Source organism: Cherax quadricarinatus, chromosome 1, assembly GCF_038502225.1.
Source record: "Cherax quadricarinatus isolate ZL_2023a chromosome 1, ASM3850222v1, whole genome shotgun sequence".
NCBI lineage: Eukaryota > Metazoa > Arthropoda > Malacostraca > Decapoda > Parastacidae > Cherax > Cherax quadricarinatus.
The window spans coordinates 32496204-32508652 of NC_091292.1; the positions used below are offsets into that span (position 1 = coordinate 32496204).

General features: G+C 42.3%; 1 protein-coding gene across 1 annotated transcript in view; it reads right to left on the reverse strand.

The window, feature by feature from the left end:
* Positions 1-394: 394 nt before the first annotated feature.
* The window catches only part of LOC128705840 (patched domain-containing protein 3-like), a 79111-nt gene continuing 67056 nt past the window's right edge, over positions 395-12449 (reverse strand). The window contains exons 8-11 of the mRNA XM_070085705.1: positions 10327-10469; positions 7779-7881; positions 6260-6435; positions 395-636 (exon numbers count right to left, since the gene is read on the reverse strand). Coding sequence (XP_069941806.1) covers positions 478-636; positions 6260-6435; positions 7779-7881; positions 10327-10469 — 581 coding nt within the window. The 3' untranslated portion in view covers positions 395-477. The remainder of the gene's footprint in view (positions 637-6259; positions 6436-7778; positions 7882-10326; positions 10470-12449) is intronic.

Here is a 12449-nt window from a genome sequence, read left to right on the forward strand (position 1 = left end):
CTGTCAGCATGGTGTCTTGTGACTATTAGATGTGCTGTAGTATTCTGGCAGTTGAGGGGAGGGGTTGATAGGATGGTTTGATTACTTTGAGTAATGGTTCTACCCAGACTCTCAAAACACTAGCTGGTGCACATCATAGTGTAAGCTTTTTTATTATTTTAGTAGTATTCCCTGTTTGTTATCGAGTATAAAATTAGTTTGCTGACAATCCTTGCACACCTTGTATATAATATACACAGTGATTGGTGAAGGAATATATTTAATCACACAATATAGTCAAATTGTTTCTTTGAGTAACTGTTACTGACAGCGGCTAATAACCTAATACTTCAGAACTGCGACAAAAGTACTGAACTTTGTGAAATAAGAACAGACAGTAAGTGCTATAACTAATAGAAGGTTTATACAACTATATAAATTACTAAAAAACAGGACATCAAGAGCTCAGCTCTGCCCCTTGTGGTTACAAATAGGAAGTCACTTATAAGAAGCAATAAAAGAAAATTTCACCTGCATGAAGTGTAGAGCGACGTGGGCAGAGTAATCAACACAGAGACCGATACAGAGCACTAGGTTGATGCAGGTAATGATGTCGATCGTCAGGTCCCACCAGGTCATCAACGCCATAACGTTAATCTGCGTTGTTGGGACAATAATTAAAGTGGAATTGTTATAACTATACACAGTGGATAACATTACTTATACACAGTGGGTCACACTACTTATACACAGTGGGTCACACGATTCATACAAAGTGGCTCACTATTCATATATGTAACTACAACATTTGTGTCAGTGATTACTTTATCACACCAACTGCCCTGCACCGCTGTAATAACCTTTGAGGATTTACATTTAGTTTTGATTTTAATAATAACTACAGCACTTTTAGATTTTTTCTTTGAAATTTTCCATGCGATAACTAAAGAACGGCTATTTTGATCGTCTTCAAACTTTCAACTTTAGTGTATCTCACTTCAAGACACTGATAAGTACTGAGTGTAGGTACCAGTTTGCTAATTTTAAAGACCAAATTCCCCTCAAGCGAGGTTCCTTAATGCTGGCTCTTGATCTAGGGAATTGGAACTGTTCCAAATTCCTGAATTAAGGTGGAAATAAATGGTGTAAAATATCGATCTGTTTGTGACTTGATAAAGCCCAGTGTGTGAGCGAAACGTTGCCAATAAAGGAACACACTATACGGCTTATGTGTTTATATTTCCTTCCTGAATTAAGCCTGAATGCCTTGTATCCCCCGTCTCCCACAGGAGCTGTATAATCTCTATGGGCTTACCGCTCCCCCATAAAAATATAGACCAAATTGTGAATCATAAATATCATGTCGTCTTACGACGACGTTTCGGTCCGTCGTACTTGTAATACCTGTGGTAGTAGTAGTAGTAGTACTTGTAATACCTGTGGTAGTAGTAGTACTTGTAATACCTGTGGTAGTAGTAGTAGTAGTAGTACTTGTAATACCTGTGGTAGTAGCTGTAGTCGTAGTCGTAATACTTGTGGTAGTAGTGGTAGCAGCTATGTGATGACGGGGTTTATTGCTTTGAGGAGAATTCTTGCTAATACTTCATAGAAGATATAGCTTCCTTTATTCTGTTTAATTGTATTAGAAATGGCGATTAATGATTCAAGACACTTACGTCTACGGAAATTGGGCTCTTTTATCACTAGGTGGGTATTGTTGAATTTCATTAAGTGGTTGGCAGAATTCTGGTGTTGTACGCAGGCGTTGTTCAAGTTATTGTTCCTACATTCATTAATGTGTTCACCGAGACGTGTTTCGAGGTTTCTTGCTGTTTCACTTACGGATATTCTGTGACAGCCACCACAGGGTATAATATAAACCCCTGCGTTGATTGGTTCAATGTTCTTCAATTTTCGTCCTAGCTGTAGGGAAGGAGTATAACTTTGTTAGGAGAGGTGTTGGTGCGTGGAGAATTAATGATCTGAAGGGCTCTTTTCTTGTAGTTTTTGATGAAAAAGGAAAGGAAATGCAGATCAGTGAAGGTCTCAGGTTTCAAGTTTACATGAAGCCTACAAACAAAAACGATCTCGCATACTTCTATTTCAGTCAAGATACTAAAACCAAAACGGGTATCATCAGTGGATTTTTCCTAATAGCATACCGAATTTGCAGACCAGAATTTCTTGACGAGGAATGTATATACATACACCAAACCTTCACTGATCTACATTTTCCTTGCTTTTCCATCAAAGACTGCAAGAAAACAGCCCTTCATATAAATTCCCCACACACCAACACCACTCCTAACAGTTATAATCCTTCCCTACAGCCAGGTTGCACTGAACGTCTCTAAAGTACTCACACAAACTAACACTAGAGTCCCCATCGCAACCAGTACTTCCATACAAGATTTGACTAGGACGAAATTGAAGAACATTGAACCAATCAACGCAGGGGGTTATACTATCCCCTGTGGAGGTTGTGACAGAATTTACGTAGGTGAAACAGCAAGAAACCTCGAAACACGTCTCAATGAACACGGTGCCCCGTGGCCTGGTGGCTAAAGCTCTCACTTCACACGGTGTGGGTCTGGGTTCGATTCCCAGCGAGGGTAGAAACATTGGGCGTGTTTCTTTACACCGGTTGTCTATGTTCCTCATCAGTAAAATGGGAACCTGGGAGTTAGTCGACTGGTGTGGGTCGCATCCTGGGACAAAACTGACATAATTTGCCCGAAATGTTCTTCATAACACGCGGCTTTCTATATAGAAGCATGTTGATGTCAGTTAGTCCTGTATAACTTGTACATGTACTTGTAGAAATAAAGATATTAATAATACATGTAGGAACGATAACTTGAACAACGCCTGGGTACAACACTGGAATTCCACCAACCACCTGATGAAATTCAATGACGCCCGCCCAGTGATTCAAGAACCCAGTTTCCGTAGACGTAAATGCCCTGAATCATCATTAATCGCTAAGTAGAATAAGGCAGCCTCGTTATCTCTGAAGTATTAGCAAGAATTCTTCACAAGCAATAAATCCCGCTATCACACAGTTGCCAACACTACTACCACCACCACAAGTACTACTACTACCTACAACGATTATATTATGCTTTGCACCTCACTCCGTACCTATATATACCCTCTGTGTTTCCGTATTGTATGTATAACGTATTACGTATGTATATATAACGGTCTTGGCGAACATTATACATACATACGTATTGTTTGTAACGGCTTGACAAAGCCCCTGGAGAGCGAAACGTTGCCACAATAAAATGTCACACAAGATGCACTTGTCCTTTTACCTAACATCTAGAGAATGTCTCTCTTGATTGGCTTTAAACTTTTAAAGTTGTTGCATTTTGCTAAAAAAAAAAAAATATGGTTTGCATTGTTGTTGGACTGTACAAGTGCCAATTTGGCAGTTTTATTAAACTGAGAGATTGGCTTCCACATGATAACTTCGAAATGCTTTTTTTTTTTTAACAACTTTCAGGTCTCAGCACTGCTGAGTCTCTCAGAACTGGAATATACTAAGTAAATGGGGTATCAGCTATAACTTAAGAATCATACTGTTTAGTCTACACTACATCTTACATGTAATCCCTTCCAACTATTTAAGAGATCCAGTATTGTTTACCATACTACAAGAAGTTCAGAAAACAAGGTTTAATTTAAATGTTTCGATATAACTATAGTGTAGAGTCTACAATATCCCCCGGCACAGTAGGGGTAGAGAGTTTCGTTAAGATCAATCAGTTGGTTTTCGTAATATAGCGAGACTGACGCTTCTGAGAAGCAAGTAATGTCTTGACAGCCTCCTAGGTGGCAGGGAGCTGTCAAGGCCAATGGTTAGTGATGTCTACGGACATCATCAATACAGTTTCCTTTGATCTCGTATTTTTATAGTTGAGTTTTAGCTGCTGGGTCTTTTGAGCTGTCGATCTACAGTTCTTGGGTCTCTTGAGGGTGTTGGTCAGCAGCTCAAGTTGCTAGCCTTCATCAGTGTTGTAAGCTAAACCTCCTGGGCCTCTAGGGAAAGTTCAGTTGTACCTCCTAGGTCTGTTGGGAGAGCTGAGCTGCAGCTTTCCTGCCTCATGAGTCTTGAGGTAGAGTTAGTAAGCTTTGTGTGCAACGAGATACAAGGGAGCTGGAGTTGTGTGATATGGGGAAATACCTTTCTCAAATGATAAAATCACAAATTATAGACCACCTGGAACATCAGTTATACACTGTAGGAAACTGTATATACACCAAAGTCCCTAATTTGCATTATGTACAGTGGATCGTACTAAGTGTCACGGATCACATGACCCCTTAATGTAGGTCCTACTGTATGTTAGGTCATTCAAGATCCTACTGTACGTTAAGTCATTCAAAGTCCTACTGTACATTGTCATTCAAAGTCCTACTGAATGTTGTCATACAAGATCTCACTAAACTACTGAGCCAGATATATTTAAAATTTTACACTCTAACCTTTTACCCCCCCACCTCCACTACCCTACCCATCGCCCTACGTCTACCCCTCCCACACCTTTAACCTTTGCACACTTCTGCCTTCGCACATCACTACCTACGGCGCTCTGTGGCCCACAAGGATTTAGCGACTAGGCGACTTAATTATTTTAATTAAATCATTTAGGTTTGCCAGTGTAGGCAGAGGCTTGAGTAGGCCTGCAAGTGAGAGGCAAGACAGAGTGACTAAGTCATGTTTGTGGAAAAAAAAAAAAGTGCGTTGCTTGTCATTTCTTGAGGTTGGCAAAGTCAGTCAGGATTCTGAGTCTTAAGGTATCAGACGTGTGTTGGTGGCTCTGAGAGCGGTATCAGACGTGTGTTGGTGGCTCTGAGAGCGGTATCAGACATGTGTTGGTGGCTCTGAGAGCGGTATCAGACATGTGTTGGTGGCTCTGAGAGCGGTATCAGACATGTGTTGGTGGCTCTGAGAGCGGTATCAGACATGTGTTGGTGGCTCTGAGAGCGGTATCAGACGTGTGTTGGTGGCTCTCAGAGCGGTATCAGACATGTGTTGGTGGCTCTGAGAGCGGTATCAGACATGTGTTGGTGGCTCTGAGAGCGGTATCAGACGTGTTGGTGGCTCTGAGAGCGGTATCAGACATGTGTTGGTGGCTCTGAGAGCGGTATCAGACATGTGTTGGTGGCTCTGAGAGCGGTATCAGACGTGTGTTGGTGGCTCTGAGAGCGGTATCAGACGTGTGTTGGTGGCTCTGAGAGCGGTATCAGACATGTGTTGGTGGCTCTGAGAGCGGTATGAGACATGTGTTGGTGGCTCTGAGAGCGGTATCAGACTTGTGTTGGTGGCTCTGAGAGCGGTATGAGAAATGTGTTGGTGGCTCTGAGAGCGGTATCAGACATGTGTTGGTGGCTCTGAGAGTGGTATCAGACGTGTTGGTGGCTCTGAGAGCGGTATCAGACGTGTGTTGGTGGCTCTGAGAGCGGTATCAGACATATGTTGGTGGCTCTGAGAGCGGTATCTCCCATATAACTCTCGAAGGAAATTTCCCAAATTTCCTAAATTTGCTTGTAACAGATAAATGTACTGTAGATATAAATCCAGATGTACTTCTGTGAACCCTTCTGGGGCCTAGTTCCTAGGCCTTTGTGTACCCATATGTTCTTGCGCTACCGTCCACAGGATGGATATGGGGTGTACAATAAACTAGGCGTTTCGGCAGCAAAATCTAAAAAAAAAAAATAAGTGTACTCATGGTGTCTATGCAAAGCAGACACCATGAGCACACTGACAACACATTAAGTGTTAGGGGGCCCAAGATTATTCAACAGCCACCCCACCATACATAAGGGGGATTACCAATAAACCCATTGCTGTCTTCAAGACGTAGCTAGACGAGTTCTGAGTTCTTGATCAGTCGGACTAGGTTCGTACGTTAGACTGTGTGCAGCCAGCAGTAACAGCCTGGTTGATCCACCGAGAGGCCTGGTCTGGGACCGGGCCGCGGGGGCGTTGACTCCTCGGAACACCCTCCAGGTAAGAAGTTGATCAGAATTCTCCTCTGCCTGTTAACACATTCATAAAGCCTATCATCTGTTGCTTAAAATCCTCAGAAGGCCCACGAGCTGTAGAGACTCTCAAGAGGTACAAAAACTACTGAGAGTTATATTTATAATGAATCATGAAAATCACACTTGCTGGGACAGTTACCACAGGCACGGTCACGATAAGACCAGGTGGGGAATACCTTCAACTTATACACCCAGGCAGTGAGTCAGTGTTAGAGTGTCTCACCAGAGTGATGGTGACGGAGAGAAGAACGTAGCAGGAAGTGACGAGGTTAGCGATGAGCACCAAGGTCATGACGAAGACGGCAACCATAGCCAGGCACAGGTTCCTCACTAGCTCCACCATGATCACCTTGTTAGTCTCCCAGCTGCTGTACATCATAGCCAGGGGAGCAGCAAAATCTGTGTGGCAGGGAAGTGAAGATGGGTGATAGCTAGGTATTCGGTTATGAGGTAAGTGTTTGGGTGGATTAGCCATGTGTAAGTGGCACAACTATGTGTGAGAGTACAGTCAGGTATGTAGGAATGTGTGCATCACCCCCAACCACGGGAGATTATAGTTTCACCAATAACTTTAATAATTTTTTCTCAATCACTTCATTCTTCATAAGACGTTTGCACTTTGCATTAACAATGAGCTATAGATACGTAGCTGCAGACCTGTTGAAGTTGCCAGAGCGACTGGGCATCACCTTGTACGCATATCCTTATTCCTTTCCTACAAACCCGAGAGGAAGTCGGCACCTCTGGATTTTACCTCTTACACTAAAGCTCATTATAACATGCACTCCATACTCATCAAACTCACATCAACACTGTCTGCATGCCAGCCGACAGAAGCTGGGCCTGACACATCCAAGTCCATATGCTTTAACACTTACGTGCAACGAAATTCGTCCTCTTCAAGCTTTTCAGTCATATCTGGTCCCAAGTGGGTGTTTTTTTTTCCTTATTTCGTGGATAACTAACGTAAGCCCAGTGCTTAGGGCCAAGATACCTCTTATTAGAGACTCTCACTCTCACTCTCTATTTCTCTCTCTCTATCTTTCTTTCAATTTACGGTGCCCTGTGGCCTGGTGGCTAAGGCTCTCGCTTCCCAGCGAGGGTAGAAACATTGGTTGTCTATGTTCACCCATCATTACAGTGGGAACCTGGGAGTTAGTCGACTGGTGTGGGTCGCATCCTGAGACAAAACTGACTTAATTTGCCCGAAATGCTCTGCATAACAAGCGGCTTTCTCTATAGTAGTATGTTATTGATGTCAGCTGGGCCTGTATACCTTGTACATGTACTTGTAGTAAATAAAGATATTATTATAGTGTTAAGGGTAATTCTGCCACAGATCCTTAAGGGGCAGCCCCCAGCTTAAGGGGACGGTGTCCGCAATTTTTGGAGGTGGTGGTCCTCAAATTTAGTGAGGTAGTACCTCCTAACTTTATAAAGAGAAGGTAATGGAAGAGGAATACCAAGAAGAAACCAAAAGTTAAAAATTGTGAGGAACTGTGGTATAAATGTTTACAGATAATATTAAGTGTCTGTAATGGACTCTTCAGTTGCCATCTTGCCGGGTAGTAGAAAATAGCCAACTAAAGAGAGATACAGCAGATATTAATCTTACGTGAACAAACGTCTGGAATTCACAAATTATTCACTGGGTGACATTTCAGTCTATCCTGGAACAATATTAAGCTGTGAGTGTGAGTTTTCATCAGTGTGTGTGGAGGTCAGTTGCCACCATGACTCACCTGAAAACCCAGCGTCAGTCACCAGTTGCTTAACCTGATCCATAGCGGTGATCTGCTCGTCACGGCCTTCCAGCACCTTATGGCTGTAGTCGAACTTGCTCGCCTGCAGGAGAGAGACGATGAAGTGTGGGCACAGGAAACCCAGTGCTGGTATATACTGCTGAAACTCATTATATTCAAGGGAAATGGTTATACAGCACCTGGGGATTGGGAGGGATGAGGGGGTTATCAGGTTTGATCTGTGGAAGGGGAGAGTGTCGTTAATTCACTGGATCAAGAGCCCTTCCCTTGAATACTTTAATTTTGTTGACCACATCGGCTGTTTCACAAGGTAAAGAGACCCATGGAAGGAAGCACGTTTATAATTATTCACTCGATGGCTGTCTTGCCAGAAGTGCGAAAACATCACAATATATTGACCCTACGAACCTCAGAATCCTTTACCAGTACTATAAAGTACAAGCAGTGTACCCACCTCCAGGGTTGAGGTTCAAGTACAGCGAACCATTTTTTCTGAATCCCTTCATAAATGTTACCTTGTTCACACTCAAACAATAAGATAAATCTCAAAATCCACTTGTCTCTTCCACGGCGAGAATAAGATCCCTGCAGATCTAGCTAGGCACTCTGCTTCGTAGGCCCTTTGATGAATGCATTGTTATGGGGTGTGTTGATTTCTGTTTGGTAGATGGGTGATCAAAATTTTCGTGAATATTTTTTTTAATATTTTTTCTTTTCTTTAGTGAATATGATCCAACCTTCAACTGTCTTTTAATATGTCGGATGGATATAAAAGAACCCATTAGTCAGGACAGAAGAGGAAGAAATGGGAAACGATACATTTAGATCAAGGGATCTATTCTAAAGTTCATAAACAACAGTGGAACACAACTAACGATGGTGAGGAGTCAAATGGGCTGTTAACTGTCAATGACACAATTGGATCAGAATAATAATGAACCTTGTGAAAATGCTGATCTTGAGGCGAAAATTATATTTTCATATGAAGTGCCTGCAAGAGACGTCACTGAAGATATATGATGTTATTTCGACATCACTTCTCAGAATGTTGATTATCCTAACTTTTTAATGCCAGGTAGAAAATTTGGCGAAAAGACTGGGTATGCACTAAAGCAATTGTTGTGCAGGTCCTTGGTAAATGGAGATGCTGTCTTGAAATACCAAAGTTCGGCAAGCTTTAATTTGCATTTCTTATAATGACACACTACCACCTGCAGCCAAGATTATAATAGTAAATCAATGAAGAGGACACCTTGTATTTCTTTGATAAAGAGCTCTTCACTTAAGTGACTTCGACTCAGTAGAACCTTCCGTCCCATTCACTCTTTCTTGATGTCAAGTTCTCAGAGTCCAAAACATTCAAATTTAGGTCTACACAAATATCACTAATAAATACCGTCTCATCCGCTTGTTTTTCTATCACGAAAAGTATACAAAACGTGTGGTTCTCATTGGTTTCTTCCTCAGGGCCTAGAAAATATGTAGCTTGGAATTTCTTGAAGAAAAACGTTTAACTATTTCCAATGTATTTATTAAACTTAAGTTTCCCTTCTTGCTTCATCTTAGATTACGGACAAATGACAGCTGATACTTAACTAGTGAGAACAGAGACAACAAGTGTAGGATTTTACCAATTGGTAGCCTAGTCGACAGCCTAACCCAGTAATAACATTTATAGCATTCACGAAATGACCAGGCCAAAAACTAACCATCACCACAACACGTAAGTGAGTGTACAAGATCCCCTGACACGACACACAAACCTCACTGATTTACCATGCTCAGCATTCATAAAGAGACATTTAGTATTGGAAGTCCACTCATCTTTAAATGGAAAACGCAACAAGTCGGGGTGACGCCGATACCCACCAATATTACCAACGCGTATGACATCTGAGTGACCAACAACTTTGCCTCACCTCTCACCTTATTTCTTTACAATACGGTGGGTGGGAAAAGGTAAAGCGCTGCTAACTACGGATACAGAGGAGGAGGTTGCTGAAGAAGATATGACAAAGGAAACGGTGAGAATGAGCAGATGACTAGGTAGATGTTGAAGCTACAAGAAAGTTAGTTGCCTCAGTGGAAATTTAGTTAATTCAATGGAAAGTTAGTTGACTCAGGACTGATGTCAGTCTCAATTATGCAAAGGAAAATTTCATGCTTAGGAAGGTATAGGGTAGACGGTGGAAATGCATGAGCCTCTGCCGACACTCGAAAATTTGAAGCGAAGAGATTCTGGGATGTTGGTTGGACACAAGCTGATGAGCGAGAGGAAAGGGGAAAGGGGTCGGAGTCTGAGGTGAAACATCACAAATGGGAGCAGAGGTGTAATTGGTAGTTGTGTATGATGTAAATACCTGATAACGGTTTTGTACAGATGCAGGAATATTGGAGGATGACGCTGTAGGATTAGAACGACTAGTGACAAGAGTATGCGAGACAGTTGGCAGCTGATGTGGGGGTACTGATTGTGAACTGTGGGTTGATGTGGGATACTGATTGGCTGGGAGTGCGAGCTACTGACTGTGACTGGAGGAGTAGGCTGGGAGACAGTCAGGTTCCCGTCAAAATGGAAATAGGTCTGGAAGCGGGAGCCCATGGGGGAGAAGAGGAACGACGACAGCACCTCCCTGAAGAATGTGTCGTTCAGAGTCGTCTCGCCGATGTCTGCAAAACGTTGAGCAGAGTTAATAGACAATAGTTCACGTACTGCTTTTTATCTACATAAATATTAAATTTAAAAAAATGCTTATTAATTTATGTACAGTAATTATTTACAAGCATTTTCAAAGAAGAATTAGGTAAATACTTGTATATGTAATTGCTTATTTGTGCCTACCTGTTTATGGTGTCACTCTTCCCAAATTATAATATATTTTCAATATTTGTATCAATTACTATTTCACATCTTATATGATTTCATTTTCAACCACTCTGTTTACTTTTTCCTGGTTGTAAAAGCGTGTCTCTAGTAATGTTTCTCGCAGGTACTAGAAACCTTCTTTATCTTCTTTCACATTCTTTTATTACCTTGTATATGGTTATCTCGTTTCCTCTGTTCCTCCAAAGATCCAGCTTTGGTATCTTACATGTTTTCAGCCTTTCCTTATGTGTTTTTAACTGTTAGCTATATTGTGTCCATAAAGATGCAATTAATTAATTCTCAAACCGTCTACCCAATGTACACTGGCAAGACTAGCGGAGGCCACAAACTGCGACTCAGTCGTAAGCTTTTATAGAATATCTCTTGGCCCCCAGAATCTACAGCTTTACCCTACACCATGGCAGATTCTTTACGTTTAGTGGATGGATTACCATCTTCGCCGTCATGGCTTTATTGGGTGGGCTACGGCTCCGTCGGGATATCCATGACCCTTAGTGAACTAACTGAACACTGCTGTGGGCAGCGACCCATAAAAGCCCGTGTTTCTCATGCCTGGAAGGTGAGTGGAGCGGTAGACTGCGATCTGCAGGTGCCAACATGCTTTTTTGGTATAAGAACAGATGTCAGACGGGAAGTTCAGCGCAGGCCCAACTGAATCAATCGGCTGGTCTAGCATCACTCTTCCCTGTCTGGTAGGGCGGTGTATTTTGCTAGGGCCAAGCGAGCATCAGCGAGTAACCACCACTTTGGTCCTGTCGCTGTCGTTTATATCGGTGATAGTACTCCCTTATTTCTTTCTGTTAGGTCTACGGTCGTTTACGTCAACGGTTAAGGCTTCCCTTTTTGGGTTCGATGGTGGGCAGGCAAATAGGGAGATGAAAGTAACTGCTGAAGTTGTACTGATAATCATTTTCCTACAAAAATTGTTCAGGATAATGAACAAGCTAACTCAGTTGGTCGCTCTGCTATTCATGAACTCCCGATTTCCTGAAGGGGCATTCCTTTCTCTGACTATTTTTCAGTGCTATTTCAGTAACTCTGCACCCTTTGGCAACAATGAACCACAACAAATTGTATTCTCTTAAACCACTTGTGGGATTCTGGCCATCTTTTCACTGCTGTTGGGTTTAAGAGACTGCACTCTCATGCTTATGTATGGAACACACGTGACTCGTTCACGATACCAGATGGAGAAACGTCCAGCACTGCTCTGAAAGGACTGTCAGGTCGCACTGTCAGTTCAATATATCTTTATATATTGCCTTGTTTACCAGCAGACACGCAGGATTCACTTGCGACGTCTACACCATCCCAACAGTGACCTCCTCACTGAAGGTTTCACCTTAAATGCAAACTCTATTCGACTTTTTAATGGAAACTAACTCCGTGCACCAACTCTGATTTAAAGTATAGTCTTGCACTAACCTCTACCTCCACACGCCCATACTCCTCACTCCTAACCATGGCACATTCCTAGTTTCACATTTCCCTCCCCGCAGTGGCACTGAAATTAATGACTTGGGACAACAGCCAGTCTGGACAACAGATCCTTTTTCTAATTAACCAAAACATTTTCAGGAAAAAACGTCCTCACAATTTATGCCAAGTAAAGTTAATAAAATGGGGCGGAGTGTTGACCAACGTCCAGGGAAAGATTAGTCGTGTTCCAGAGCCTCCCCAGCCCTGTAACATCCTTCCCAAGCAACGACAGCTCATACTCCACCTCAACGTTAAAAATTTACCAAACTTTCTGGTTTACTGGG